We start from the raw sequence: 27,597 nt of genomic DNA on the forward strand, positions 1-27,597 counted from the left end.
AGAGAGTGATTAATTGATATTCTGAATGAATATTGGATTACTACATTCAATGTTATTGTAGTTATATTAATAGGTTTACCTATAGTAGTATTAGTATTTGTAAGAATAGATGACATTGTTTAGAGTATTAAGAATAGTTATATTAAGTATAGACATAATAGTGATTATAGAAGGATTATTATTGATTATAGCTACTTATAATCTAGAATATGGTCTAGTCCAAGTAAATTGCACAATTATAAATCTTGGTATTGTAGATAAATGTGGCAAAGAGGTGGTCCAACCTCATAACACAACCGAATTTAGAAGATATAGATCAATAAAGAGAGTAAAGGGTTCACTATGATATCAAGATCTAAAGGGTAATGGTCGACCATTACTTTGAATGAAACCCCACACACATATAATAAGGATCTATTAGTACTAAAAAGGAAATGTTAAGGACAATCGATCAATTACCACATCATTCATTGATATACATTTGTTCTAAAAAAGGAAATAACCTTCCATTCTTTGACATCTGTTGAATGAATGAATGATATACTTTATACTAAATACTTTTACCTTATTTGTATGAACAGATTCAGCTTGTCCAGAAACTATAAATAGGGATGAGTTTAAGACTTCCTAAGACTCATTCTAAATTGTTTATCTTATTATCTCTTTATCTACTTCATTATTTAACTTCCAAACTCCAACATCTATCAATCAATCATGTTAATACGTATGTAATTACATTATTACATTGGACTTATTCCAGAAGTTTGAACAAACTACTCACGTTTTTTGATCTCCAATGTTATTAGAGAACATTATGAACCTTGCCCTGCCATCCACCATGGTGACACATGACCTCTCTGTGATTGACAAGTCCAAGACCAGGTTCCAGGACGTACAGATGGAGAATGATATCGCCCATCGCCGATGTAGAAGATACTGCTGCCACTTTGACCATCATTGATCCATTTCCCATTGTCCACTGCCATCCAATATCTCTACCCAAGTGTCCATTAGTTGTAGACTCTGATTCAATTAATCAATCCAGTAAACACTTGTACAGTATTTTTGTTTACTGAGTTCACCTTATCATCATATGATTTTCTTTCTACCTTTCTTTACTCGTTCACCTAGACTCGTCGTTGTGTCTATCAAACATGATAGGATCGATTGAATCATTCTTTGTACTTGTCAGTCATTAACAAACACGAATGATCAGTGCCTCTTTGTAAGCCAAGGAGTACTAACCCCATCCCGACAATCATTGGGAAACAAGATCATATTCTGACTTGGAACATGGACTGGTCAAACTTGTAAATGAATCTAATCGTACAACTTGTCCCAAACTATTTCGTACATCAGTTGGTTTATGCCGAAAGTCTGGCTTTTAGTCAGAACCATCTTGATGACTTTAATGGTCTGCAAAGTTATATTCTTAATCATCTTGATGATCAAAGTAATAGATTAGATCAGAACTCAATCAAACAATGAGTAAAATACATTCTGTACTTGCTTTGTTGTTGTTATGTCAGCTTACCTTTGCACAGGACTTCCAAAATGTCACCTATTATGCAAAGTTTCAATCAGCTGAGGACAGTGGATCAATGTCGATCACAACATACTTCTCACCTGATACCAGTATCCAAACGGAGACTGACCTTGTCATTGTAAGACCGACGACACATCTTCAAAATTGATTGGTCCGATCAACTCACACAAACACACCACTCACTCAATCAATCAATCAGAATGCTAAATCAACGATTGATATTGCTATTCCAGGCTTCAGCTCATGGGCATATTGCTCCTCCACTTACAATGGAGTCTATGGATGCACTGTTGCCAAACAAAGAAGTACCGAGACCTTCCCTATTTGGGGTGCTTTGCTCAATGCCATCAACCGTGGTGTTACCGTGAGGATCTTGACCAACAACTATTACGGACCATCACAATCGTTGACCGAGGGCTACATCGACCCAATCAGTTTCCTAGCACTTGCCGGTGCCCAAGTCAAGTACTTCGCAACTCTGTCATTCCTCCACTCCAAGTATATGAACATCGATGGAAAGACCACCTCCATCTCATCCATCAACTACAGTTATACTTCATTCATGAAGAACCGTGAGGCTGGGTAAGTAGATTCACTTGACCAAATGTTTGATCAATCAATCACTGACCAACCAATCAACAGTGTCATTATTCAAGGATCATCATCAATCTCTTCATTCACAACCCAGGTGTTTGAATATGATTGGAACATTGGCATTGAATGGCCAACTCAAACTTACTCAAAGAGCAACATGGCAATCATCACGGACAAGACACTCATCGATGTGGTCATCCCATCGCCACTCAGTTACCCTGGCAGCTATGTGACCAAAGCCGCCACTACCTCTGAAAACTCTGATGCCGAGGTGTTCACCTCACCCGACAATGCATGGGACATTGTCACCGCCGACATTGCCAACTCCAAGTCTCTAAAGGTGTACATCTACCAAATCACCGGCTCGGACTGGTGCGATATCGTCGGAAACTACACTGGACAGGTCACACTGCTCGTGTCAAACAAGATCTACTCGACCACCGACTCCAAGAATGCCGAGATATGCTACACTCGCCTGTCCAAGCAGGGCATCACCATCCGCAAGACCAACGCCGACATGTACACGTACTCCCACCAGAAGCTCTGGATCCTGGATGACGACCGCGTCTACGTGTCCACTGGCAACTGGGGCAACACCGACTATCCAAGTGGCTCACAAGTGTTCCCGCCCTCCACCGATACATCTGAATGGAGAAAGACCAACCGTGACTTCACCATCAAGTTGGCCAACACTGCCGTCACCGCCATCTACAACACCGTCTTTGAAGAGGACTACAACCGTGGATATGACTGGACACCATAGCCAGTACATTCTTTGTCGCTCCACCATCATTCATAAATGATTAAATGATCAAAAAACGTTACCCTGGGCTAATGATCCCGAATAGTTGTGGTCCTGCAGTTCATTCAAAAAAATAGATGAGTGGGTTCAATCATGATCACATTCATTCTCTCACACCCGTTTTTCTCTTGCTTCATGCTTTCCTCTCACCTAGTGCACTTCCAGCATTATTACTACTACATTCGCGTGTTCAATTTATACATATAACCAATACGTATGTATCTTTATATATCATTCATTCATTCATTCATAGAAGACAGGGCAATACAGGCATTCATCAATGATCATTCATTCAAGATCACACACATAACAACACATCTCAGATTGATCAATGATCATCAAGTACTGTTGGGAGCGAAGCAACAGCATTAGCCCTGCATTGATTGAATGAATGAGTGAACAATCGAATATATATAATGTAGTGTACACAATACTAATCAGACTCATAATCAATCAAACAAACAATCAATCAATCAATCATTGTGATCAAAATATAATCACATAAACAGCTTTATAACTATACACATAACAACAAGATGTCTGAGGATAACATTGAAAGCAACACCGCCCAGTACAACCCAAGATTCCCCAACATGAATCAGACCAAGCACTGCTGGGCAAGCTATGTTGACTACCACGGATGCGTGGCTCACTACGGTGGTGAGGAGTCAAAGTGCCAGTCTTTCTTCCAAGCCATGACCTCACTCTGCCCAAGCAAGTGGGTATGTAATCATATACAGATTGAAAGACAGATAGACAGATAGATGGATGGATCGAGAGAGTCACTAACATAACATACACACGCACACTCATCATGTCATTGACAGGTCTCTGAATGGGACGAGCAGAAGGATGCTAAGATCTTCCCATCAAGCAGATTCTAAGTGGAGAGATATATATTGCTCGATCATCCCTACGTCGACCATACAATCACAGCTCAGGGTACACAATAAATACAAACACCAGCAACATTACAGCAATCAATCAATCAATGGTCTAGACAAGACTAGATAGAGCTACACTGACTCGTGGATGTTAGGTGTAGAGTTATGTACATAACTCTCATGCACCTTGTTTGTTGGTTGTTTATACAGAATATACATCCATTCCTATGTATCAGGCAAATGGAATGGGATGGAACATAAGCTAATGAATGATGTGAAGGAGGAGGAAGAGGAGGTGGCTGATGATCAATCAATCAATGAATGAGTAAGATGTCCATGTCTGTGCCAGGTCTTGAGCGAGCATATTCAAAGTCGTTGACTGATATCATGCAGTACTCTGTAGAGTGGAGTGAGAGAATGAGTTAGTTAGGGACCAGTCCACATCATGTGACTACATGTTATGACTTGCCAAGGCTAATCAAACTCAAACATACCTTGTGAAAGTGATGGATCGATAACAATAAACTGTTGCCGCGAGTCATCATAGCCAGCCAAGACTACAAAGTGACCATAGAAGTCCTTGTCCTCTCGTTTGTGACCACTACTACTGCTACTGTTGCTACTGCCACTGCTAGTGTTGCTACTGTTGCCATCATTGTTGTTGTTGACGATATAGACTAAACTGTTTGAGTCTACAAGTACGATTGCTGGTAGGCCTTGTTTGACATGTGCAATGAGCTTCTCGAGTGGCACGACCCCAAAGAAGAGCATGGGAGGGTCGTGTGCCCGAGACTTGTCAAACAGACGGCTCACGCGTTGTTCATCTGCAGACCAGTCGCGTTGATAGAACGGTTTGAGTCGATGGCTATTGTCGATACCAATCGACACTGTGAAGAAGTGATGATTGATCCCCATCGTTGCCAATGCATCAGACAAGTCAATAGACCAAACGCTCTGTGTTGTTATAATGTTTCGAGCGATTGATGCACAGTCTGATGATGATGTTATGGTCTCTGTTGTTGGGTTCAATGAAGTTGCATTGTGCTGTTGTTGTTGCTGCTTATTGTTCAAGTGCCATCTAGATGAATGAGTAAGTTCATGAGCGTTAGTAATTGAATGAATGAGCGAATGAATGTATGACATACTTCTGGATCATCTCGATGCAGGCTAGACCACAGTCCCATTCATGACGTTGTTTGACTAGCGTGATGTCTAGACATCGAGCATTGGTCGTATGTGATGGTGAGGATGTTGCAACAACAGCTGAAGCGGGGGTAGCCAGTGATTGATTTATCGGTAATGTATGATTAAGATGATTGGTTGTTCCAGGGGCCATGTTCATTATAATGAGTGACGATTATGAACAAGTCCTCAAAGTATATATTAAGTTAGTATTATTATTATTGTAATTGATTATCTGTTGTTCTCATTATTTGTTATTTTGGGAATAAAATGGTACACTTTGAACCTTTTCGTTTCTTTTTCCAAAATGTGCCTCTTCTTCTGAGATGTACCTCTTTCATCATTAATGGGATTAATAATAACTATTTCTTTATTTATTTATTTTATCAAAAGATATATTGTATTTTAAAGCATGGTTTGATCTTTTTATAAACATAAGAGTTGATTTATCAATTCTTCTACATGATATAGGTATACATTCACTGTTAGGATTGGATGGTATTGTTATACCTAATATTTGATTTGTCTCTCTATTCAATTTATAATATAATTTTGATAGCCAATCATTGATCTCATCTTCATTAATTGTTTTGTTAAATGAAAAAAATAATAATTCCAACAAAAATGGTTTGGAACATATCTTTGGGATTATTCCTATTTCCATTAAACTATCATATTTTGAACTATATAAACGTATTCTTTCAAATTGTTCAAGTAATCCAGGTGATTTTGTTTGAAGTTTCTCCAATTGTTTAGTTGTATGAGTTAWTTAATATCTTTAAATTTTTGGGAAGATTAAATGGGATTGGATCATCATCCTCCAAACTCAAAGACTCTATTGAATCTGGAATGGTACCAGTGGATCTATTAAACTTGAAATAATTTCGAGGCAAATCCAGTGTAATTAAACCAGTAGGGATCACTCCAGGTCTCAAAAAAATATTATATTCATATCGAACAATTCTTAAATATGTCAATGTATTGGGTAGAACTCCTTTTTCAATATCATAATTATAACTAGTCAATGATAGTTTTTGAAGGTTTCTTGGGAGGGAATTTGGAATAAGTCGAGGGGAATTTATATATTCCAGTGATTCCAATGAGTTTGGTAACCAGCCAGGAGGTAAAAAATAATTTGGATCATTATGGTGAAAATTTGGGCTTATTAGATTCAAAGAAGTGATATTCAAAGGTAAATTATAGAAGAACATATCATTGGGAATAGATAAATCCAACTTTGTCAATGAGGTTGGAAAAATATCTCTATGATCTGTAGAGCCAAATCGATTTATCATTACATCCAAATATTCAATTGAACTTGGTAAATCTTTTATAAACTCTACATTTAGTCCTTGGTCATTTGTTCTGATTGATAGGCTTTTCAATGATCTAGGGAGAATGTTTGGATTCCATATTGTGAAATGATCAATTTTTTTATAATGCATTATGAGTCTAGTCAAAGTTGAAGGAAGAACTCCTTTGGTTAAATTTGCTAGATCAGAACAATGTATGACAAGTGTAGTCATTCCTTCAGGAATTGATCCAGGTGTAAATCTAAAATAATAATTATTATTATTAATATTGATATTATATGTTCCTAAAATATGAAGAGACTTGAATCCTGAAGGTAAGACTCCTGGTGATATTGGGTATAGATCACCAGCGGATATTTTTTCCAAACTACTTGGTAAACTATCTTTTGTAACCTTTTGGTAATATGTTTGATTAAAATATAACTCTACTAATCCTTCGGGTAAATCACCTTTTAATAAAGGATGATTGAATTCCATAAATGTAATAATTCTAATAGTATGAGGAAAATTCAATGTATTGATTGGTCTAGTAAAATATTTATGAAAAAGAATATTTTGTAGTGATGGGAATTTATCAAATGTACATAGATCAAAATCATTACAATATAATTCTGTTATTGATTGTAGAGGTAATAATAAATTATTATCATTTGTTTTAGAATAGTCTAAAGAATGAGTTGAAATAAACTCTTTATGTCTCTTTATAATAATATTTAAAAGTCTTCTACATGTTAAAGATAAACAAATTAAATCAGTTTTTAAATCAATAAGTTGATAAGTCAACTTTGTTGATTCAAAATATTGACAAATATTATTTATAACTATTATAGGTAATTTATCCATGTTGTGACAAAGATAGAGATAATTAATAAATAAATAATAAGTCCAAATTAATATATATACATAACATTCATATGGTTCTTGAGTGTTACTTGATGATTGATAATCTGGAAAATAGATTTAACTATCTGCATGATCCATGCAAAGATGGGCATGACAATAAAGTAAACTTTATTGACAAATAAAATGGGAGAAATCTAGATTTAGGCCAATCCAAATCCAGGAAGTCCCTCATGGATCGCAATGAATATCGCTCTCTGAAGATTCTCCTTGGTTGAATAGTTTGGAAGATCCAGTCTGTTGAAGCTAGAATAATTGGACAAGGGGGAGGAGAGGAGGGGAGGGATTGTTAGTTGATTGATTGATTGACTACATCACACACTACTTACCATGTTCTTGCTATTGGAATATTGTTGTCGAGTGCATAGGACTTGTGGATTTGGAATCGAGTTGGTCCATCGGCGGCAATCAGACCTTGGAAACCAGAGGGCGGCAGTCTGGTGTTGCCAGTGACAAACTGGAGCAGGCGGACGCGACCCTCCATCTCCATCTCTTCGACCACCTGCCAGAACCACTCGACCACCTGACTGCTGGCGTTGTAGCCGCGGTACACGGTGTTGGTCTTCCAATCGTTGATGTCGATCTCTGTGAGGCCGCACATGAACAGCTCCAACTCGCACTCAGTGAACTTGTCGATCAGCTCAATGGGGATGATCTCGCGGAAGCCAAGCACAAACTGGTAGGACTGGTCAGTGATGTCGCGCTTGATGCGCCACTCGCCTAGCAGCTTGACAAACTCCTGTTTGTTGTCCTCCGTGACGACAATGTCGCGGCCGCCCGGCTTCAGGTCGACCACGATTGGCTCACCCGTGCTGTTGGCCACGACCGTCGTGCTGAAAGTGACCTCCTCCATATCCTCGATCGAATTCTCGAGTATCCAGTTCAAGCTCTTGTAGAACTCTGCGTCGACGTGCATCAGGTCCTCCAGCGTGGCCTGCTCACCAAGTATGAGCTTGTAGACGATGCGCGTGAATGTGTGGTCGAGGTGGATGCCCTCCGACACGCACTTGGCCACCATGCGGCCAGCAAAGTAGAAGTAGGCCAGGTGATCGCTGTGCTCGTGTGAGTTGGGATTGAACGAGAGTGTGTAATTGGCATTGGTTAGGAACAGGCCAAAGGAGGGATCAAACAAATGTTTGAAGAGCAGTGTGAACCACTCCTTCTTGAGTCCTCCCATGTCGATGCCCTCCTCTCCAACAAACTTGACATTGATGTTCTGTATAATATGGCTCGATGGCAAGATCGACAGTTGATTGAATGTGTCCTCAAACACGTTGGCTCTGTCAACTCTTATCCTTATTTCTCTGTTGTGATGGTAGTTAGTATGATTGACTGATTGATTGATTGATTGATTGTGAGTGATGCCACTTACTCTGTTGCCTTTGAGATACGTATCCTGTTTAGCTCGGTGCGCAATTGATGCTCTTTGGTCAGGTAGTCCAAGGCCTTTTGATTGTAGTCCTTGGAGGAGGAGTCATCGTCGGTGAGCTTCTTGATTAGTGGGTTCAGTCCCGTCAACTCATTGTTGAGGAACATGCGATTGGAGTTGAGTGGATGTCTTGAGATCGTCTCAATCAATCGTCTATGTCTATACAACTTCAAACTCAATGGCAGTATCAATATCATCACTGCACCCTCTATAAATGCCATTATTATCGCGTACTTTGGAAGCCAAGGTTGGTTCGAACTAAAGTGATTGATTTAGTGAGTTGGTGAGTGAGTGATTGGGCGCGAATGCCATCCGTTGGTGGCCACACATACTCGTTTCGACAGTTTCCAAGCATGCATGATGGCAAGTATGAGATCAATCCAAGTGCGCACGCACCAAGACTTGCTACATCTGCGATGGTGATCTGTGTAACATGGTTGTGTGATGTTAGTATCAGCGTGTCCAGCATGCCAATGTGCCAGCTCGCCAGTCGAATGATGAACATACATATAAAAGTACTTTGTAACTCTTGCTCCTCATTATGCCATATAGTCCACAGACTCCTGTCAACAAGGATAGAATACAAACTGGTAGCCATGAGGCCAACGAAGTCTGTATCGATATGAATAAACAGCATGCAAGTATCTATGTTTGATTGAGGTTGTTAGTATGTGTGATCATGTTGTTATCATGTGATCATGTGATCATCTGATTGATTGACATACAGTTAAAGATATCATCAACACCTTAATTCTTGTTGGAAGTGCAGTGCAACGTAGCGCACACCATCCAAAGCATAATATTGGTACACAAATGGCCAGTCCAAGGCCTAAGAGTATGGGTCCATCAACTAGAGTAAGAGGGTTGGGGCAAGAGTTAGTCACATGACATATGATTGATTGAATGATTGAAGTGATTGAGGGACATACTTGAGTTCTCACAATAGTTGCCAAAGTAACCAGAGAAACACCGACACATTCCATAGAAACATCCACCTCGTTCGTTGCAATCGCAGAGGAGATCATAGATCCAGTAGGAGGCGCTGTTGGAATCCACACCGCCATAGAGGAACAGAGTCTCGAGCGATGGGATAAAGGTCAGTGTGGCACCAGAGGCGGAGGACGGTGTGATGGTGTCGGGCTGGATGGCGGACCACGACCGCTGTCAATGTCAAACACCCAGAAAGTCGGACAGAGTGAACATGTTGTTGACGCSCCGCCATAGATGAACATCTTGTCGTTTGTGKTTGCTGTCGATGGCCATGCTGTGGAAGGCGCGGCCCAGGAAGTTGTTGAGGTAGGTCCATTTGGAGGCGACTGGGTCAAACATCCAGAGATCGCCGAGGATGCTGGTCATGTTGACCGAGGACGAGCCGCCAAAGATCACAAACTTGCCGTTGATCATGCAGGCCGAGTGGCCAAAGCGCGGCGAGGGGAACAGCTCGCTGCCGTCGGTCAGCGAGTGTGCCTGGGCTCGTGTCATATTGACCCATGAATGATTCAGGATGTTGTATATCCAAAAGTCGCCCAACGTCTGGCTGCTGTTTGATAATCCGCCAAACAAGAATAAGTAACTACCATTAGTGGCAGTCGCGTGAAATGCTCTTGGTTCAGGTATTGAGTATGTTGTTGAGTTGCTGGTGTTGTTGGTACTGTTGCCGGTGTCGTTGACGATGATATCGGTGATGTTTGATTGATTGAGTTGTTGATCCTGTGACAACTTTGTCCATGTGTTGTTGGTGATGTCGTAGAGCCAAAGGTCATTGCCTAGTTCTAGTGATTGAGCAAAGTTGATGGGCAATGTCGATGCTTCAAGGTTACCTCCATACACCAATATAGTAGTCTCATTCAACTTATTACAACTGTGGCCCCAGCGTGCCTGTGGAACTTGATTGCCCGTCAGATCATACCACTGATATGTGCCCTCGATTATATCTTTAAGTTGATTGAATGATCGTGATTGAATGAGTGAGTGAGTGAGTGAGTGATTGATCATGAACCTTGAGTGAACGAACATACCTTCTAAGATGAACAATCCTTCAATAAGTTGATTGCTGTATTGATCGGCTCCACCATATATCCATACACTGTCGTTGACAGGGTATGATGAAGATGAGCTGGAGGTAAATGATGAATCATCTACAGCAAGTACTTTATCATTGTTTTTGTTCTGATCGAATAATAGACTCGTTTGAACTGCTATTGTACAATGTCCATATCTATTAGCTCTATTTCCCATGTTGGACAATGTGTTTGGTGTCCAATCTAGCATGTTTGATTGATTGAGTCGATTGATTGAGTTAGTGACATGTGACTTGTGATGATGGATTGATCAAACATACCAGCATTTACATTAACGAGTAATGTTGAGAGCATTACTAATATGATATGTACTAAGTGACAACTCCGAAGACTGAGACTCAGACCAGGTCTCAGCCTCAGAAGCTTCTGACCCGTACTTTGACTCATCGTTGTCGTCTTTCTCTTCTGTTGTCGCGAATGTGATGATGTTGACGATATCAATGGTGTATTATATTGTTGTTGTTGAATCAATCAAGTATACCCTGTATCCTATTCTATCCTATAATGTTGTTGTTGTTATTGTTGTCAAAGTATAATAATAATTATAATTAATATGTGTGTACATGTATCGATAGTGATGACAAGATAGTGATGGGGAAGATGAGTATTGAATTGAATTGAATTGAATAGAGTGAATTGTGTTGATGGACCAAACTACATCGCGCCACAATCATTCATCCAATCTCTCACTTCCCATCCTTGGTCTTCAAGGTGGGGTCCTCATGCTCAAGGTCTATCCTTGTGTTGTCAAGTCAGTAAGGTAGAGTCGGGTGGTCCATACACACATACACACACATCATCATCACATGTTATTTGTTTTTGTTTTTTTTACAACTACAACATTGTTTGTTGTTGGCAAAGAACCAACTCCCCCTTCATCTGTCAATGGACAGTTCTGACCACGCCTATCAATCATGGAACCTTGATTGCCTATTATAGTAGGCTCGTCATTAACACTCTTTAGAATGAGTGTGATGAATGAGTACTACTCAAACACACACAAAGACCAATAATGTAGTTCGATGGTAATGTCAAAGGTTAAAGGTCGAGGGTAAGGGTATGGGTAGGGTTATGATTGAGTATGTTTCGTCAAAGGTTGTGAACTTGCAAACTGAGAATACTTTAAATCAAAGGTTGTTCAACCAATCAAATATATATTTATAGGATAGATATATAAAGATGTCACAACAAGCATCACAACAAGCATCGGATGATGAACATTCAACATCTACAACAGCAGTGGATGATATAGATTGGAACTCATTGAGTACATTGAAGAGGAATGATCTTCAAAGACTATGTAAAGAGTTTAAGTTGCCAATAAAGGCTACATCAAAGGTATGTTTGAATGAATGATTGATTGATTGATTGATATGATTGAATGAATGATTGAACTGACACTTTGACATCATCATAGAACGTTGATATTATAGAAGCATTAAAGGTGTTCAAGAAGGAGCATGATGATAAACAACAGCAGCAACAACAGATTGAGAAGGTGAAGGACACACAAGATAAACAAGAACAAGAACAACAACAACGATCAATCATTGGTGATGACACAGAGATAAAGACAGTGACAAAGGAGAAGAAGAAGAGTGTAAAGCATGCCGATAATAATAATAACAACAACAACCACAATGAAGATGCCACTATGAAGGATAAAGAAGAGGAGGCAGTTGAAGAGACACCCTCCAACACAGAGATGACAGCAGCTGTAACAACAGATGATAAAGATGATGATAATGATGTTGGTGGTGGAGGTTATGATGCAACCAACGATGTTGATGATGTTGTAGATGAACAGTTCAAACAGTCACTGCCAATACCAGAAGAGGAAGAAGGGGATGTCAACAATAATAACAATAACAATGGTGGCGGTGGAGTCATAAGAAGAGCCATCGTGTTTAAGAAGAGGAGTGAACCAGAGGACACTGAACACAACAACAACAACAACAACAACAACAACAACAACAACAACAACAACAACAACGAGGATGAGGATCATGTTGAACAAGGTACATCAGCCGCTGCAAATGCACGCCATGCCAAGGCCATTGAGGAGACAAATCATGTGTAAGTTGTCATTAGATTGAATGATTGAATGAATGAATCATAGAGGTGATACTAACATCCAATGATGTACATCATATATATAGTGGATTGAAGTTTAGGAACTATGCACCAAGAGAGGCCACACTTGTAAAGTACAGACTGCCAAAGAGCAAGGTACCACCTGTTGTCGAGGAGATATTGGCCAAGCTACAACTGTTGGAGAGTGGTGCTGCCAATGCACAGGACGACTTGTCACTCATGCCAAGGAAGGCCAACTGGGACCTGAAGCGAGACGTTGAGAAGAAGCTAAACAAGTTGGAGAAGCGTACAAACAGAGCGATCTATGAGCTGACGAGTAAGTACACGTTGGATGGCCCAGCGAACGCGGTCTGCTCACTAACTCATACATCAATCAATCATCAACAGAGAAGAGACTAGAGAGCGAAGGCGATCAATCAATGGACTTGCTCGCGAGAGCAGTCGACAGATCAACGTATAAATAAAGGATTGATGATGGATCATTGATGTGACAGTAGACAGGACGCAGACATTTATTCGCGACACGGGATTGGAAGAGGACTCCAAGCTTAGATCTCCTCGACAAGGTCGTAGAAGAAGATGGACTTGTTCTTCTTGATGACATTGAGCAGGGCGTTGTTTGATGCCTTGGAGAACTGATTGGACACCATTTGGATGTGGATAAGTGAGCGAGTGGTCTGGAACACTGAGCTCAATTGTTGTGTGTTGTCATCGTCCAGCTTGTTGCTGGCGATGTTCACCTTGCTAAGATGTCCAGCTGACAGTGCCAGAGTGAGCGCCGCGCCAGCGTTGGGTGTGATCTGATTGTTGGACAGATCAATTGATTGAAGTGATGTGGACAGTGCGCCCAGCACGGCGGTGGCGCCAGTGCCACCCAGCTGGCAGTTCTGCAACACCAATTCTAGTAGTGGCGCCGTCTGGAGATGACGCGCAATGGCTGCGCCTCCATCAGGACCCAGCGGATTACCTGACACGTCCAAACGGATGAGTGACTTGTTTTGTGCCAGCGAGGTGAACAGTGCCTCGACAGCTTCGGCGTTGAGTGCGCATGTGGCGAATGCAAGATTGATGAGTGCGCGATTCGTGGCCAGTGTCTGGCCAAATGCAGCCAGCGTCTCCTTGCCAAACGTGTTGTTGTTGGATAGCACCAGAGTGGACAGAGTGCGGTTGGCCACGAGCGCCTGGGCGATGGCGATACCAGCATCGTTGGCCATCTTGCAGTTGTTGAGGTCCAGATGCTGTAGTGTGTTGTTCACCTGCAATGCGCCGGCAAGGGCGATGTGGCCATCACTGCCCGAGGTCACACGGCTCAAGTCCAGATACCAGATTGACTTGTTGGTCTTGAGCGCCTCGCTAAGCGCGATGAGTCCCTCGCTGCCAATGTTGTTGAAGCTGAGGTCCAATGTTGTGACTGATGTGTTGACTTTGATCGCGTCCGAGATGGCCTTGGCCGCCTTGGCACCCAACTTGTTCCAGCTGAGATTGACCGCTGTGATGGCCTTGTTGGCCTTGATCGTGTCGGCCATGGCCAGGCCACCATCGTCGCCCAGCTCGTTCTTGCCAAAGTCCAACTGGGACAGCGCCTTCATCGTCTTGAGGTTGCGTGCCAACGCCACTCCGCTCTTGGCGCCGATCTCATTGTCGTTGAGGCCGAGCTGGACAAAGCCGACGTTCTGGCGCAGCACGTCTGCCAGGGGCAGAGCGCACTCATCGCGCAGCTGGTTCGAGTGCAGCACGAGCAGTTTGAGCGCCTTGTTCACTTTGAGCGCCTCGACGATGGGGCCTGCGCCGCGGATGCCAAGCTGGTTGGACGACAGGTCGAGGTGTGTGAGCGACGCGTTCTTCTTGAGCATCTCGCCGATGGCCTGACCGCCATTCGTGCCCAGCATGTTCAGGCCAAGGTCCAGATGCTGCAGATGGGTGTTGCGCTCCAGTGCCTTGGCGATCGTGATGCCGCCCTTGTGCATCAGTCGGTTGTTGTACAGGTTGAGGCTGGTGATCGATGTGTTGGACTTGAGCGTGTCGGCCAGGCGATCGACTATCGAGTTGGTCGACGGGTTGTTGCGCAGGTCCACCGTCGTCAGTGATTTGAGGATGTCCAGGTACTCGGCCACCTTGCCGACGCGCATCACCAGACGGCGGTAGAGCAGTGGTTGGCCGCCCGGAATGATTCCGCGCTCATAATAGTAGATGAGGGGGTCGGGTGGCTGATTGGTGGAGATTGACAACTCGTGCCATGCCTGCGGCAGCACCTTCTCAGTCCACAGACGACACACCAATGCATGGTTCACCAACCAATACGATGCATTATTAGTCCTATTGACATAAGTGAACAACTTGACCAATGTGTCCACAGGTAATTCATTAATATTATTTATCCTAGTACTTGTCGTCGACGACATTGTTAGATAGAGATAATTGAGATAGATAATATATATAGTACAAGTTAGTTATTATTATTATTATTATTACAATGTTGTTAATGATAAAGAATGTGAATGGGGGGGTGAACTCAACTTGATCAATGCGCGAATGTAAGTGACACACACACACAACACACTCACTCAACAATCATTTATTCAATCAAACACACACCCACTTTGGATATTTGATCAAATATCCCTATTTTGGAATTATTTGAACATGAATATTACATGACCATCAATCATTTCCGTCAAACTTTATTATTGATATTCTTTTTATAATATTATTTATATATTTATCTGTAAACATGTAAATGACACTTAACTTACAAACTTTGATCAAGATGATCGATATTTTGGAATAAGGATTGATCATGATCATTGACGTGAAGGGTCACAACTCATTGTCAATCAACGAATGAATGAATTCCGGCAACAGTCATGATAGTGATACAAGTACAATGGTGTGTGACGTGTGTTTGTATGTTTACACGACACGATACAGATTTGTGGACCTTGATCAATGATCAAAGACGTGTGTGGTTTTAGTGAGGCCTATTAGTTTGGTCTCTCCCCCAACGCCCACACCCCAAAAACGATGATTAGATTCACAATCACTTCACAAAATGACTAAAAATATATTAAAAAACCAAAATGACCCAACAAAAAACACTACAACTGCCTCCTCATTCTCTCTGTCCCCTTCTTACCTCACACACGCACAAACACACACTAATACTCACGAGAGAGACAGACATCCATTCTTTTCATTCATTCATTCAATCAAAGTCCCACCACAACCACACACATTCATTCATTCATTTATTACTTTTCATTCATATCTTTATTACTTATTTACTTATTTACTTATATAACTCTTTAATATATAACAATAATGGGAGCTTGTTTGGGTAAAGAGAAACCACCAAGAGACACCAGTCCAAAGACTACCAGCACCACTACCAGCAGTGGATCAAACTCTGCCACAAAGACTGCAGAGGTGCGCGCTGAAGAGAAGATCTCATCAATCAGTAGGTATCATTCATTCATTGATTCATTGATTCAATCAATCATACATATCATGATATTGACTTGGCATATTCAAACAATATAGATGACATATCAGCTGGTAATGTTGAGGACTTTTACGTCGTTGGAAAGGAGTTGGGCAGAGGTGCATTCTCAGTTGTGCGTGAGGGCACAAAGAAGAATGGTACAGAGAAGGTCGCTTTGAAATATATCGAGAAGAAGTTTGTCAAGAAGAAGCACATTGAGCAACTCAGACGTGAGATTGACATCATGAAGAAGGTCAGTCATCCAAACGTCCTGGCCCTCAAGGAGATCTACGAGAGTGATAGCCATCTCACCCTTGTCATGGAGTTGTACGTATACATTCATTCATTCATTCATTCAATCAACTTGGCTAACATGTATGGCACACAACAACAATAACAGGGTCACAGGAGGAGAGTTGTTCTATAAGATCGTCGAGAGAGGATCATTCACAGAGAAGGATGCTCGTAATGTTGTTAGACAGGTCTGCGCAGGTGTTGAGTACCTCCACTCTCAAGGTATTGCTCACAGAGATTTGAAGGTATGTTTGATTGATCGATTGGGATGATCCCATCACATCAAGGTGTTCTTGCTGACACATTAACTAACAAACTTAACAACGTTTGTTCAATATAACACACTTGTAGCCAGAGAACCTGCTATGCTCAGGCGATGGAGATGCCATGGTGATTAAGATTGCAGACTTTGGTCTGAGCAAGATATTTGGTGGCGGCGAGCAGTTGGAGACAAGCTGTGGCACACCAGACTACGTGGCACCAGAGGTGCTCACTGGAGGCAGCTACGACAATGCCGTCGATATGTGGAGCATCGGCGTCATCACATATATTCTACTTTGTGGTTTCCCACCCTTCTACGCCTCCAGCCAGAACCTGCTGTTTGAGAAGATTCTGACGGCCGACTACGACTTCCCCGAGCCCGAGTGGACACACGTGTCTGAGCCCGCCAAGACATTCATCCGCAACCTGATCGTCAAGGACCCAGAGCAGAGATTCACCGCCAAGCGATGCCTGGAGGACCAATGGTTGACGGGCTCCGAGGTCAACCAATCCGACCTCCACAGCCACTTTGCCGAGAAGATGAAGAAATATAACGACCAAAGAAGAAACAACCAGCCTGCGATGTAAACTACTATCAACCTACCAACTACCATTACACCACCACTACTCTCTATCTCTTTTCTTTCTATCTGTCTGGATGTCCTTTCACCAAATCAATCAATCCCATTGGCGGCGCACGCGTCAAGGTCCTTGCTCAGGAGGGCTAGAATCTAGGCCCACCAAATCAAGACCCCGACATCCATCCAGTCTGTCTGTCTGACTATTGGATGGTGGCCAGCTATTGTCTAACTATATCTATACCCATAATAAATGAAATGAGTGCAAGCTTACACTAAAGACTTACCAAAGTGCGTGACAATCACTCTCTCTCTCACTCAAACAATCCCAATCACTTGGTCGTCATTGTCGAACCAGGGAATCTCCGAGATATAGTTGCATGCATGTCGAGCTTTCAACATCCAGCTTTAGTGTATGGCCCAATATTCTTTGGACTAAACAAGTGTATTCATGAAATGCCTTTGAAGGGACAATGCAGTCTCGAAGAGGTTGGTATCTGTGCCTTCGATATTGCGATAAAGACGTGGACGCATTACGAAATGCTCCAGAAGTGCAGGCTCACCATCCAATGGTATATCATGTCTCTCGAAGCACTTGACAATCCTTTCTCTCTGTAGTTCATTGAATAGATGATGTTAGTGAGGGTTGGGTTGGGTCAGACATCATACATACCAAGTCTGAGCCGACAGATCCCGCACCAAGTAGCTCTCCAATGAAGTGATGAAGTGATCCGATCGAGTGTGGCGGTGCAGTGGCACAATCACTCGTGTCCAATACAAGTCTACAGTTGTTATAGCTCACCAATGCAACTTTATATTGATTGTCAACAACATCAAGACTTCGGAGATAGTGGTCAGTAAGTTTGAATATTCGGGACTATTCATGACTTGCTTGGCTTGACTTCAACAACATACATAGCGATGGTCTTTAGCTGAAGTGGCAGCTGGTCCATATATTGATCAGAGTCCATCAACTCGTTGAGTAGGAGCATGGTGGAGGCCTCGATGGGGAGGGCAAACTCAAAGCTTGGGTTGTCTAGTACTAGGTCATGTTCCTCTTGATCATGTGATGATGTACTTGTTGTAGTAGTAGTTGTTGTTGATGATGTGGTATCCACAGGACGATTAAGTCTACTCATTGTCCAACAAACATTATGTCTATGTTCGTTGAGTGATCTTGATCATGCCAAAGTGGGACCAGATCCCAAGCCTTCAAGAGTTTGTTGTTCAAGTTCAATTTGACACATATTCAGATATTACAAGTACAAGTAACATATATAAATACAAAATACATAATACTATACACAATGGATAAGGATCAGACAGCTTGCAACTTCATAAAGTTCATTGATGATGCTCCATCCCCCTATCACGCAGTAGCAGTGTTGGCTGCACAGCTCGATAAGAAGGGCTACAAGCAGTTGTCCGAGACAACAAAGTGGGACGTCAAGCCAGGCAACAAGTACTACTTCATTCGTAATCAGAGCTGTATCTCTGCCTTTGCCGTCGGTGCCAAGTTTGTATGTGTTCATTCATTTACTCAATCAATCAATCAACTCAATCACTAACATTAGGTTGATCAATCTTAGGTCGGAGGCAATCCATTCGCTATTGCTGCCGCTCACACAGATTCACCAAACCTTAGAGTGCGACCAATCTCAAAGGCTGACTCGGTGGGATACCTCCAGGTCGGTTGTGAGATGTACGGTGGTGGCTTGTGGTACACTTGGTTCGATCGCGACCTTACTGTGGCTGGAAGAGTGATTGTTCGTGTGTCAGAGGGCGTGTTTGAGTCCAGGTTGGTGCATGTCAAGCGCTCACTTCTCAAGATCCCATCGCTGGCCATTCATCTCGATCGCTCGGTCAACACCGATGGCTTCAAGTACAACACCCAGAACCATCTGGTGCCAATCATTGCCAGCCAGGTCGAGTCTAAGCTGGTCGGTGCCGAGTGTGGCGCCGCAGACAAGCACCACCCCCTGCTGCTGCAGGTGCTCGCCGACGAGCTCAAGTGCAAGGTCGAGGACATCCAGAACTTTGATCTCTCTGTCTGCGACACGCAGCCAGCCGCCATCGGTGGTGCTCTCTACGAGTTCATCCACGCTCCACGTCTCGACAATCTGAACATGTCGTACTGCTCCGTGCAGGCACTGCTCAACGTCTCGGACGAGCATCTCAAGAACGAGGAGAGCGTGCTCGCCGTCGTGCTCTTTGACAATGAGGAGGTCGGCTCGTCGTCCCCACAGGGCGCCTGCGCTCCACTCATCACTGACACTGTGCAGCGTGTCAACCTCTGCTTCGCCAGCAACACAGACGACGTCAACCAGCTGTCGGACCTCTCGCTGCGCAAGTCGTTCCTCATCTCTGCCGACATGGCGCATGCCGTGCACCCCAACTACGTGTCGCACCACGAGCCACTGCACCGTCCACAGATGAACAAGGGCCCAGTGATCAAGTACAACTGTAACCTTCGCTACGCCACCGACAGCACATCGGCATTCATCGTGCTCGAGATTGCCAAGCGCAACAACATCCCCGTCCAGGAGTTCCTCGTCAAGAACGACTCGCCATGTGGCTCGACCATTGGTCCCATCATCTCTGGTGCCTACGGTATCAAGACCGTCGACATTGGCAGCCCACAGCTCAGCATGCACAGCATCCGCGAGACCTGTGGCACCAAGGATCTGACCCACGCCATCAACCTCTTTAGCAAGTTCTTTGAGCAGTACACTCAGCTCTACCAGAATGTCCACATCGACACCATGTAATCAATCATCCCTTGGTCCCCCATTGGCTGATCATACTCAAATCATTCAATCAATCAATCAATATACATACTTTGGCTAAAGAACAGATAAAGGTTGTTATTGTTGATGTTGTTGTTTATTTACCAAGAACCTGCTCAAGAAGTTGGTTCAGACGTGGAACCATCTCTCTGGAGTCTTCGTAGAGTCCAGCGACGACGAGAGCATTATCTACAATTTGTTCAGCAACCAACTTGGCAACGGCGGGATCGGTGGTCCTGACCTGGTTCAGCTTCAGAACGATTGGGTGGTTCATGCTGAACTCGACCTGCTGCTTGGGGATCTCGTGTTGCTTGCTTGGGTCCATCATCTTCATCATGCGACGGAATGTGGCCGACTCATGGTCGACGACGATGGCGGGCTGTGACAGCGAGCGGGTCGATGGCTTGGCCATGGCAATCTTGTTGCCAACAGTGTCGGTGATCCACTGCAAGAAGGCTGACACCTCGGTCTGCGACAGGGTGTCCTCTTGCTTCTCCTGACCGGCGGCCAGGAACTCCTGGGCCTCCTTCGACTCGACTGAGACGATCTTCTTGTCGCCAAAGTGGCCAATGTTTGAGAAGACAAAGTCGTCGAGCGTGTTGAAGAGGAAGAACACCTCGATGCCCTTGGCCTTGAAGGGCTCGTAGTATGGGCTGGACAAGGCGACGGTGCGGCTTGGCACGGTGACGTAGAAGATGTACTGCTGCTCTGGAGCCATACGCTTCACGTATTCCTCGAGCGATGTGTTCTTGTTGGGTGTTGGCTGGTCAGCGGTGGGCTCGGGCAGGAATGACGACTCGAAGCGCAGGATCTTGGCGATCTCGTCCTTCCACTTGAAGTCGGTGATGATACCCTCCTTGAAGAAGCCGGCAAACTCGGCCATGAAAGTGTCGAAGCGGACCGGGTCGTTCTTGGCCTCGTCGCTCAGCTGCTTGAGAATACGCTTCACCAGCACGGAGCTGATACGCTGGATCAGACCGTTGTCCTGGAGATGCTCACGAGAGACGTTCAGTGGGATGTCCTCGCTGTCGACGACTCCGCGCACAAAACGCATCCAGTCTGGAAGGATGCCCTTGGCCTTCTGCTGGATCATGACCTTGCGTGAGAACAGAGCCACGCCAGGCTCCATGCGACCCATGCCGTACTTCTCGACGTGCTGGCTGGGGATGTAGAATAGTGATCTGATGCTCAGTGGTGTGTCAGTGGAGAAGTGGATGCGGTATGTGGGCACGTCGAACGACTTGGAGATGAACTGGTAGAACTCCTTGTGCTCCTCCTCGGTGACCTGCGACTTGGCAAGCGTCCAGAGTGGACGGATGGTGTTGACGGGGGTGCCGTTCAACACGATTGGGAAGCCGACAAAGTTGCTGTACTTCTTGATGACAGCCTCCACTGTGGCCTTCTTGGCGTACTCGTACGCGTTGGGCTTGAGATGGATGATGATCTTGGTTCCACGTGACACGCCGTCAGCCTCCGAGATGGAGTATGAGCCTGCTCCGTCCGACTCCCACAGGTAGCCCTTGCTGCCTGGTGCGGCGCCGCGCGAGTACACCTTGATCGAGTGACCCACCATGAAACAACTGTAGAAACCGACACCAAACTGTCCGATGATGCTGGCCTTGTCGGGGTTCTCGCCAAGGTTCTTGATGAACTCGCCAGTGCCCGAGTATCCAATGCGACCAAGGTTGCGAATGAGCTCCTCCTTGTTCATGCCGATACCCGTGTCTTGGATGATCAGCGTCTTTTTCTCCTCGTCAGTGGCGATGCGGATCTCAAAAGGAACGTCGTCGTTCATGATCTTTTGATTGAGCAGCTGCATGTGACGCGCCTTCTCGATGGCGTCCGAGGCGTTGGACACCAACTCACGGATGAACACCTCCTTCTCTGTGTACAATGACTCGGCCACGATGTGCAAGATCTTCTGAGTCTCTGCTTGGAACTGATGAGTGTCAGCCATTCCAACGACCTTCTCAGTCTCCTCAATTGGGTCTTGCTCCAACAATATATTCCTCTCTGGCTTATCCTCTCCATCTTCATTAGTATTCTTCTCAGTTGAGTAGTTTCTCAACTCATTGAATCTGTTGGTGACTGGGGATACCTGTGTAAGTAGTTCCGAGTAAGTTGAGTTGAGTTGAGTTGAGTTGAGTTGAGTTGAGTTGAGTTAGTCGCGCGAATGAATGATGATGCTATTACAACAAACAAACATAACATAACATACATAGAGCTTGGAGAGTGAGGAGGATAGATGTGGTCTGAACAGGAGACCTCCAGCAGTTGATGAGACAACGGATGAAGATGGTCTCAATGATTGATTGACAGTGCTAAGCAAAGAACGACTCAATGCCTTTCTCATCATCTTTGATTATCTTTATCTTTTATCTGTTTATTATTAATACGCGTAATAATTAAGTAAGTGAGTGACAATAATGAAAAGAAAGAACAGTCGACCGAATCACATTCATTTTGAAAAACGAGGTCCTCTTAAGTTTGTTCAGATTGATTGACAGCAATTGTTTGTGTGTGTGTGGTAATATATTATATGGGAATTTTTATCATTATTACAAGACTTAGTTGTAATGTCCTATCCAATCAACCAATCAATCAACTGAACGAATGTTTAGACCACACTCGAAGTTCATAGATTAATTTCCTTATTAATAAATAAAACAAACTTCAACTTGTTACATTCACCACTCCACCATTCATTGTTCATTCATTCATTCCTCTCTTTATCACCTTCAACTTACAACTTTCAAATGGATGAGTTTATAGATTATATTACTCTAGACTTGCCTGAAAGTTGGAGTTATAGTAAATCTAATTATAATAAGTTTATCTCTATCAATAATAGTTACAAATTTCCAGAGTACAATCCTCTCTGTACACATCAGATCACAATTCCTATCTCATCAGAGATAGATGTATCTCCTTTCTTCCCTGCTCTCTCAGACGACGAGTTGGATTTAAGTCCTACAGATATATATATAGACCAGATAATCAAATACAATGACAACTTTCACTTGGAATCAGAAGGAAACAAGACCTTGAGTGTCAAAGGCAATTCTTTAAGATCGTCTTATAAGAACGGAAATTTTGTTAAACAAGTTTACAACTGGAAAGACGATAACAATAATGACGGCAAGGTATTTGACTCCTCAGTAAAGTTTATCCTTTCCGCCCTAGCTCCACTTCCATGTCGCCAAGGTACTCCAAAAATGTAAGTTATTTGATAATCACTCTTAATAGTAAGTTATCATTTACTAGTATAATTTAATGAAGGCATCCGGATGCAGCATTTATGTCTCCAGCCCGTTTGAACCTTGTCCCACCCAAAATCCAAGAGGAGGGTTGGTGTAACGTTGCACCCGAGTTCTGGCTAGAGATCAGTTCATCAGCATTTGGAATGAACAATGAACTACTCTATCAAAGACTCAACAAAGCTGGTGTGGAAACTGGAATTCTCTTTGATCACAGAGATGGTGGAATGATCTATCTCTTCTGCCAGACCAATCTACTAACTGCATTCTGGGAGCAAACCAAAGCTCAAATTGCTGCAAACCAGATTGAACCAATCCAGCAGCAGATTGATGAGTTACACCAGTTGTTCCTCCAGTCAGAGGATAATCTTGTAACAATGTCACGGTTGTTTAGACATCGAGCTCAACTTCAACCAGGTTGGCAACATGTATATTTCCAGAACCTAGTTCCAATAGTTTCCATCACCATCAATATACTCCACATCACGAACCTATCCAGGAGCCATTCCCCAACGTATCCTGTTTAGAGGTCCCATTGAGTTTGGTAGAAGGTGCAGCACATGGTCCAAACATCATCGTCCACTGTGTAGGAGCTGCCAATGGTTTGAGACTCGATCTTTCAGAAGTACCCCTCACCTAATGTCAATGTACAAGGTAGCATCCTATCAATCAATCAATGAATCAATATAGTCAAATGAATAGTCCATCGATTAAGTAGCCACAAAGATTGGTTGTGTTAATTAATTAGGCAGTGAACTCGACCATCTCTATACCCTCACCCTTGAGCCTGTCGAGGATGGGAAGGTAGAACTCTGGTGTGACGGGTCCGTGGACGCCACGGGCGGTGACGGATTCTTCGAGGATGAGCTCGGTGGCAATACCAACGGGGATACCAACGGTGAGTGATGTACCTGTGCTGCCATTGGGCTTTCCATAGCAGATCAGACGAGAGTACTCCTTCTCGACGGACTTGGTGCCATCGGGCTTGGTCGACTCGATGATGAACTCGTGCTGCATGACGACAATGTCGCGCTCGCCACCTGCGTACGACAGCCTCTTCTCGAGCAGTGCGCACAGTGTGTCGATTGGTGTCTGCTTGTTGACGACGGGCTCATCGGACAACAGGCCCAGCCACTTGATGCCGTCCATTGAGCACTTGACGTCGGCGTCGATGTCGCGCTCAATGATTGGGAACTTGAAGTTGTGCTCCTGGGACTCCTTCTTTTGCTTCTCAAAGGCCTCCCTGATGGTGGACTCGAGGCAGTATTCAATGTCCGATGGGTTGTCGTTGCAGGCCAGCACCTGTGAGATGTAGGTCTTCCATGCTGGGTTGCTGGCGAGACGATCGTCCTTGACCAATGTGAACAGGCCGATGGCGGCCAGAGCGCGGATCATTACGCTGAAGCCCTTCCAGCGCAGGGTGCCACGGTACATAGTGGTGACATCTGCGCGGTTCAAGTGATACTCGTCGATGTAGGGCAGAGAGTCGCGGTTGGCCACGCCCTCAAACTCGTGCACGGTTCCGTCGCTGTCCTTGATGGTGACGGGCTGCATCACGGCGAACTTGATGTGAGCGGGGATCGACTCGGTGATTGTGTTCCACAGGAAGGTGGCCGACAGCGAGGCCGACGAGAGGACGCCTCTTGGCGACCATGAGAACTTGTAGCCAAAGGGATTGTCGGCACACTCTGGTGCGGGGAGAGCGCCACACCAGGAAATGAATGAAGTGACCTTGGCACCGCGCTCCTTTGCAGCGTCGATGATCTTCATCGATGACATGTGATCAATGCCTGGGTCCAAACCCAACTCATTGAGCAAGAGAATGCCGGCCTCCTTGGCCTGAGCATCCAAAGCTCTCATCTCTGGGCTAATATAGCTTGCAGTGACCAAATGTATCTTGTGTTGGATACATAGCTTTGCGATTGGTACATGCATAACTGCTGGCAACAAACTATGTGTGATTGAATGTTAACGTCAGTCCTTCATTGATTGATTGATCGAATGATTGATCACATACCTAATGACAACTAGTGACTTTGGAATGTACTCATTCAATGACTCCAAGTTGTTCATCACGTCCAACTGGACAGTGGTGATCTTCTCATTTCCATGTTGAGTCTGTATATTATCCAATTCATTCTGGAATAGACTTACTAAATTGTATTGATTATGTCAATCAGTCAGTGAGTCAGTCATTCTGCATCCAAACATATCATCAATCACACTAAATCATACATACCAATGGTAAGATGTACATCTGATCTCTTTAAGAGATAGTCAACTGCTGGCTACATATATTATAAGTGAGTGAGTGAGTAAATGAGTAAGTGATGATGCTCCAATTCATGGATTGAGTGAATGATTGATTGATTGATCATACTCTTGCGACAAAGCCCGATCCCAACAATAGTACTTGTTTCATTTCAATGAATAATAATAATGTTTGTTTATATTATATATGAGTAAATGATGATGATGGTGAATGAATGAATGATTGAATAATGTGGGATGATGATGATGATGATGTTGTGTTTTGAGTAGCTTGTTCCACTTGGGAAATTGAACCTTGAAGCTCAAATTGGTACTTTTTATTCAAAGTCGAATAAAATTTAATGTTTGTCTCCTTGTTGAACAAGATATCTTCTTTATCTCATGCCCAGGGACAACAGAGTTCAATTCTGAAGAGTTAGAGAGATAGATGGATCAACGACTAGTCCTACCTATTCGGTTGTGGAAGGATATACTTGGAGTGTTGAGTGACCCTGTGGACGTGGCTTGCTTGGCATTGTCTTGCAAGTCATTGTGGACTCACTTCAATGACAATGACAAAGAATATGTTGGACGTGGACCGTCAGCAATCGACGACGATGACAAGAGTAGTAGTTCATCAATGTCGCCAAGCGGTGATGACACACACCCACTGTCGTTGACCTTGGGCATATATGATGATCAACCGATTGTACCTGGATTCCTACCAGTCTCGCTCACTGAGCTCACCTTTGGCCAGTTCTACAATCAACCGATACAGCCAGGCACGTTGCCTCCGATGCTCATCACACTCAGGTTTGGTAATAGTTTCGATCGAGAGTTCAAGGCCGGTTCCCTACCCTGCACACTCAAGACATTGTCATTGGGCCAACAATATTACAAAGATATACAACCTGGCTCATTGCCCAACTCGATCACTACATTGATCATACTAAGTTCCGTTAGTCGACCGATCATCGAAGACTCACTTCCAACGTCGCTCACATCATTTGACTATGGGTGCCGGAGCAAGCAGATAGAGTTGCCCTCGACCACCCTGTTGCTCGGTCCCTCGTCACTCCCTCGCTCATTGACCCATCTACGTCTGGGCTGGGCATTCGACCAAAACTTGTTGAATGATGTCTTCCCGAGTCGTCTACAATCAATATCGTTTGGCGATAAATTCAATCAACCAATCTACTTCATTCGTTTGATGTCAAGTCTGACATCGTTGACCTTTGGCGATAGCTTTGCCCAGCCTATCAGTCGGGACAGCTTCCCCGCATCACTAAAGTCATTGAGTCTGGGTACTGGATTCCGCGGTCCATTGAATGAATATACTATCCCAGACAGCCTCGAGACATTAGTGTTGGGTTACTCCATCACGATCAAAGATGGCCGCGACCTACAAAATGTAAAGAACCTGTCATTGTACAGTCTATGGCGTCTCGAGGATATCAATCTCGAGGGTTCATCAGTCAAGCGACTCTCAGCCACATATCGCGAGAACACCATCACATCCAAGATCATCCAATCGAATCGTACAACAACAAGATGTGGCACACTTCTCGACGAACTGTCGCTGGAATATGTATATAGTTATCCAGGCGAATCAGACAAGTCTGCTATCAAACGTGGAGTATACTCGTTGAAGTTGGTATCAAAACTACTTATTCCAAAAGTTAATGTTACAACTACAAGATTGACTATCAAGAACAAGGGGATCGTCATACACATGCGACGAGTTGATACCAATCACGTCTTGATCGTCTTTTCAAAAACAATATCCAATCCTCCTTCTTCAAATCCAACTAATCTACTACTCCCCGCCACACAAATAGGCGGATCGATCACTGTTCATTTCTCATCTC

At 43.8% G+C, this 27,597-nt stretch overlaps 14 protein-coding genes across 14 annotated transcripts; 7 read left to right on the plus strand and 7 right to left on the minus strand.

Moving 5' to 3' along the window:
- Positions 1-815: 815 nt before the first annotated feature.
- Positions 816-986, minus strand: SAMD00019534_020650 (hypothetical protein; the record flags this gene model as incomplete). Its single annotated transcript, XM_012902656.1, has 1 exon — positions 816-986. A coding segment is annotated over one exon (171 nt), but the record flags the coding sequence as incomplete, so codon positions are not given.
- Positions 987-1,601: 615 nt separating this feature from the next.
- SAMD00019534_020660 (hypothetical protein) lies at positions 1,602-2,903 on the plus strand (the record flags this gene model as incomplete). Its single annotated transcript, XM_012902657.1, has 3 exons — positions 1,602-1,664; positions 1,746-2,128; positions 2,189-2,903. 3 exons carry the CDS (start codon positions 1,602-1,604, stop codon positions 2,901-2,903), a joined length of 1,161 nt encoding a protein of 386 aa, XP_012758111.1.
- A 575-nt stretch (positions 2,904-3,478) lies between these two features.
- On the plus strand, positions 3,479-3,826 carry SAMD00019534_020670 (hypothetical protein; the record flags this gene model as incomplete). Its single annotated transcript, XM_012902658.1, has 2 exons — positions 3,479-3,664; positions 3,770-3,826. The coding sequence occupies 2 exons, from the start codon at positions 3,479-3,481 to the stop codon at positions 3,824-3,826; spliced, it is 243 nt and encodes an 80-aa protein (XP_012758112.1).
- A 314-nt stretch (positions 3,827-4,140) lies between these two features.
- SAMD00019534_020680 (hypothetical protein) lies at positions 4,141-5,168 on the minus strand (the record flags this gene model as incomplete). Its single annotated transcript, XM_012902659.1, has 3 exons — positions 4,141-4,223; positions 4,321-4,904; positions 4,972-5,168. The coding sequence occupies 3 exons, from the start codon at positions 5,166-5,168 to the stop codon at positions 4,141-4,143; spliced, it is 864 nt and encodes a 287-aa protein (XP_012758113.1).
- A 2,199-nt stretch (positions 5,169-7,367) lies between these two features.
- SAMD00019534_020690 (hypothetical protein) lies at positions 7,368-11,118 on the minus strand (the record flags this gene model as incomplete). The annotated part of the gene is made up of 5 exons (XM_012902660.1): positions 7,368-7,467; positions 7,551-8,273; positions 9,867-10,584; positions 10,669-10,914; positions 10,992-11,118. Coding segments are annotated over 5 exons (1,914 nt in total), but the record flags the coding sequence as incomplete, so codon positions are not given.
- Positions 11,119-11,910: 792 nt separating this feature from the next.
- SAMD00019534_020700 (hypothetical protein) lies at positions 11,911-13,289 on the plus strand (the record flags this gene model as incomplete). Its single annotated transcript, XM_012902661.1, has 4 exons — positions 11,911-12,069; positions 12,149-12,807; positions 12,891-13,141; positions 13,213-13,289. The coding sequence occupies 4 exons, from the start codon at positions 11,911-11,913 to the stop codon at positions 13,287-13,289; spliced, it is 1,146 nt and encodes a 381-aa protein (XP_012758115.1).
- An 84-nt stretch (positions 13,290-13,373) lies between these two features.
- Positions 13,374-15,227, minus strand: SAMD00019534_020710 (hypothetical protein; the record flags this gene model as incomplete). The annotated part of the gene is made up of 1 exon (XM_012902662.1): positions 13,374-15,227. The coding sequence occupies one exon, from the start codon at positions 15,225-15,227 to the stop codon at positions 13,374-13,376; it is 1,854 nt and encodes a 617-aa protein (XP_012758116.1).
- Positions 15,228-16,143: 916 nt separating this feature from the next.
- SAMD00019534_020720 (hypothetical protein) lies at positions 16,144-17,446 on the plus strand (the record flags this gene model as incomplete). The annotated part of the gene is made up of 4 exons (XM_012902663.1): positions 16,144-16,279; positions 16,363-16,630; positions 16,704-16,842; positions 16,949-17,446. 4 exons carry the CDS (start codon positions 16,144-16,146, stop codon positions 17,444-17,446), a joined length of 1,041 nt encoding a protein of 346 aa, XP_012758117.1.
- A 425-nt stretch (positions 17,447-17,871) lies between these two features.
- Positions 17,872-18,575, minus strand: SAMD00019534_020730 (hypothetical protein; the record flags this gene model as incomplete). The annotated part of the gene is made up of 3 exons (XM_012902664.1): positions 17,872-18,048; positions 18,110-18,275; positions 18,352-18,575. 3 exons carry the CDS (start codon positions 18,573-18,575, stop codon positions 17,872-17,874), a joined length of 567 nt encoding a protein of 188 aa, XP_012758118.1.
- A 168-nt stretch (positions 18,576-18,743) lies between these two features.
- SAMD00019534_020740 (hypothetical protein) lies at positions 18,744-20,204 on the plus strand (the record flags this gene model as incomplete). Its single annotated transcript, XM_012902665.1, has 2 exons — positions 18,744-18,956; positions 19,026-20,204. The coding sequence occupies 2 exons, from the start codon at positions 18,744-18,746 to the stop codon at positions 20,202-20,204; spliced, it is 1,392 nt and encodes a 463-aa protein (XP_012758119.1).
- A 115-nt stretch (positions 20,205-20,319) lies between these two features.
- SAMD00019534_020750 (hypothetical protein) lies at positions 20,320-22,575 on the minus strand (the record flags this gene model as incomplete). Its single annotated transcript, XM_012902666.1, has 2 exons — positions 20,320-22,320; positions 22,441-22,575. The coding sequence occupies 2 exons, from the start codon at positions 22,573-22,575 to the stop codon at positions 20,320-20,322; spliced, it is 2,136 nt and encodes a 711-aa protein (XP_012758120.1).
- A 945-nt stretch (positions 22,576-23,520) lies between these two features.
- On the plus strand, positions 23,521-24,119 carry SAMD00019534_020760 (hypothetical protein; the record flags this gene model as incomplete). The annotated part of the gene is made up of 2 exons (XM_012902667.1): positions 23,521-23,907; positions 23,979-24,119. The coding sequence occupies 2 exons, from the start codon at positions 23,521-23,523 to the stop codon at positions 24,117-24,119; spliced, it is 528 nt and encodes a 175-aa protein (XP_012758121.1).
- A 104-nt stretch (positions 24,120-24,223) lies between these two features.
- On the minus strand, positions 24,224-25,901 carry SAMD00019534_020770 (hypothetical protein; the record flags this gene model as incomplete). Its single annotated transcript, XM_012902668.1, has 4 exons — positions 24,224-25,430; positions 25,497-25,632; positions 25,719-25,767; positions 25,860-25,901. 4 exons carry the CDS (start codon positions 25,899-25,901, stop codon positions 24,224-24,226), a joined length of 1,434 nt encoding a protein of 477 aa, XP_012758122.1.
- A 276-nt stretch (positions 25,902-26,177) lies between these two features.
- SAMD00019534_020780 (hypothetical protein) lies at positions 26,178-27,492 on the plus strand (the record flags this gene model as incomplete). Its single annotated transcript, XM_012902669.1, has 2 exons — positions 26,178-27,379; positions 27,441-27,492. 2 exons carry the CDS (start codon positions 26,178-26,180, stop codon positions 27,490-27,492), a joined length of 1,254 nt encoding a protein of 417 aa, XP_012758123.1.
- Positions 27,493-27,597: the final 105 nt, after the last annotated feature.

Source organism: Acytostelium subglobosum (genome assembly GCF_000787575.1).
Source record: "Acytostelium subglobosum LB1 DNA, scaffold: scaffold3, whole genome shotgun sequence".
Classification (NCBI taxonomy): Eukaryota; Evosea; class Eumycetozoa; order Acytosteliales; family Acytosteliaceae; genus Acytostelium; species Acytostelium subglobosum.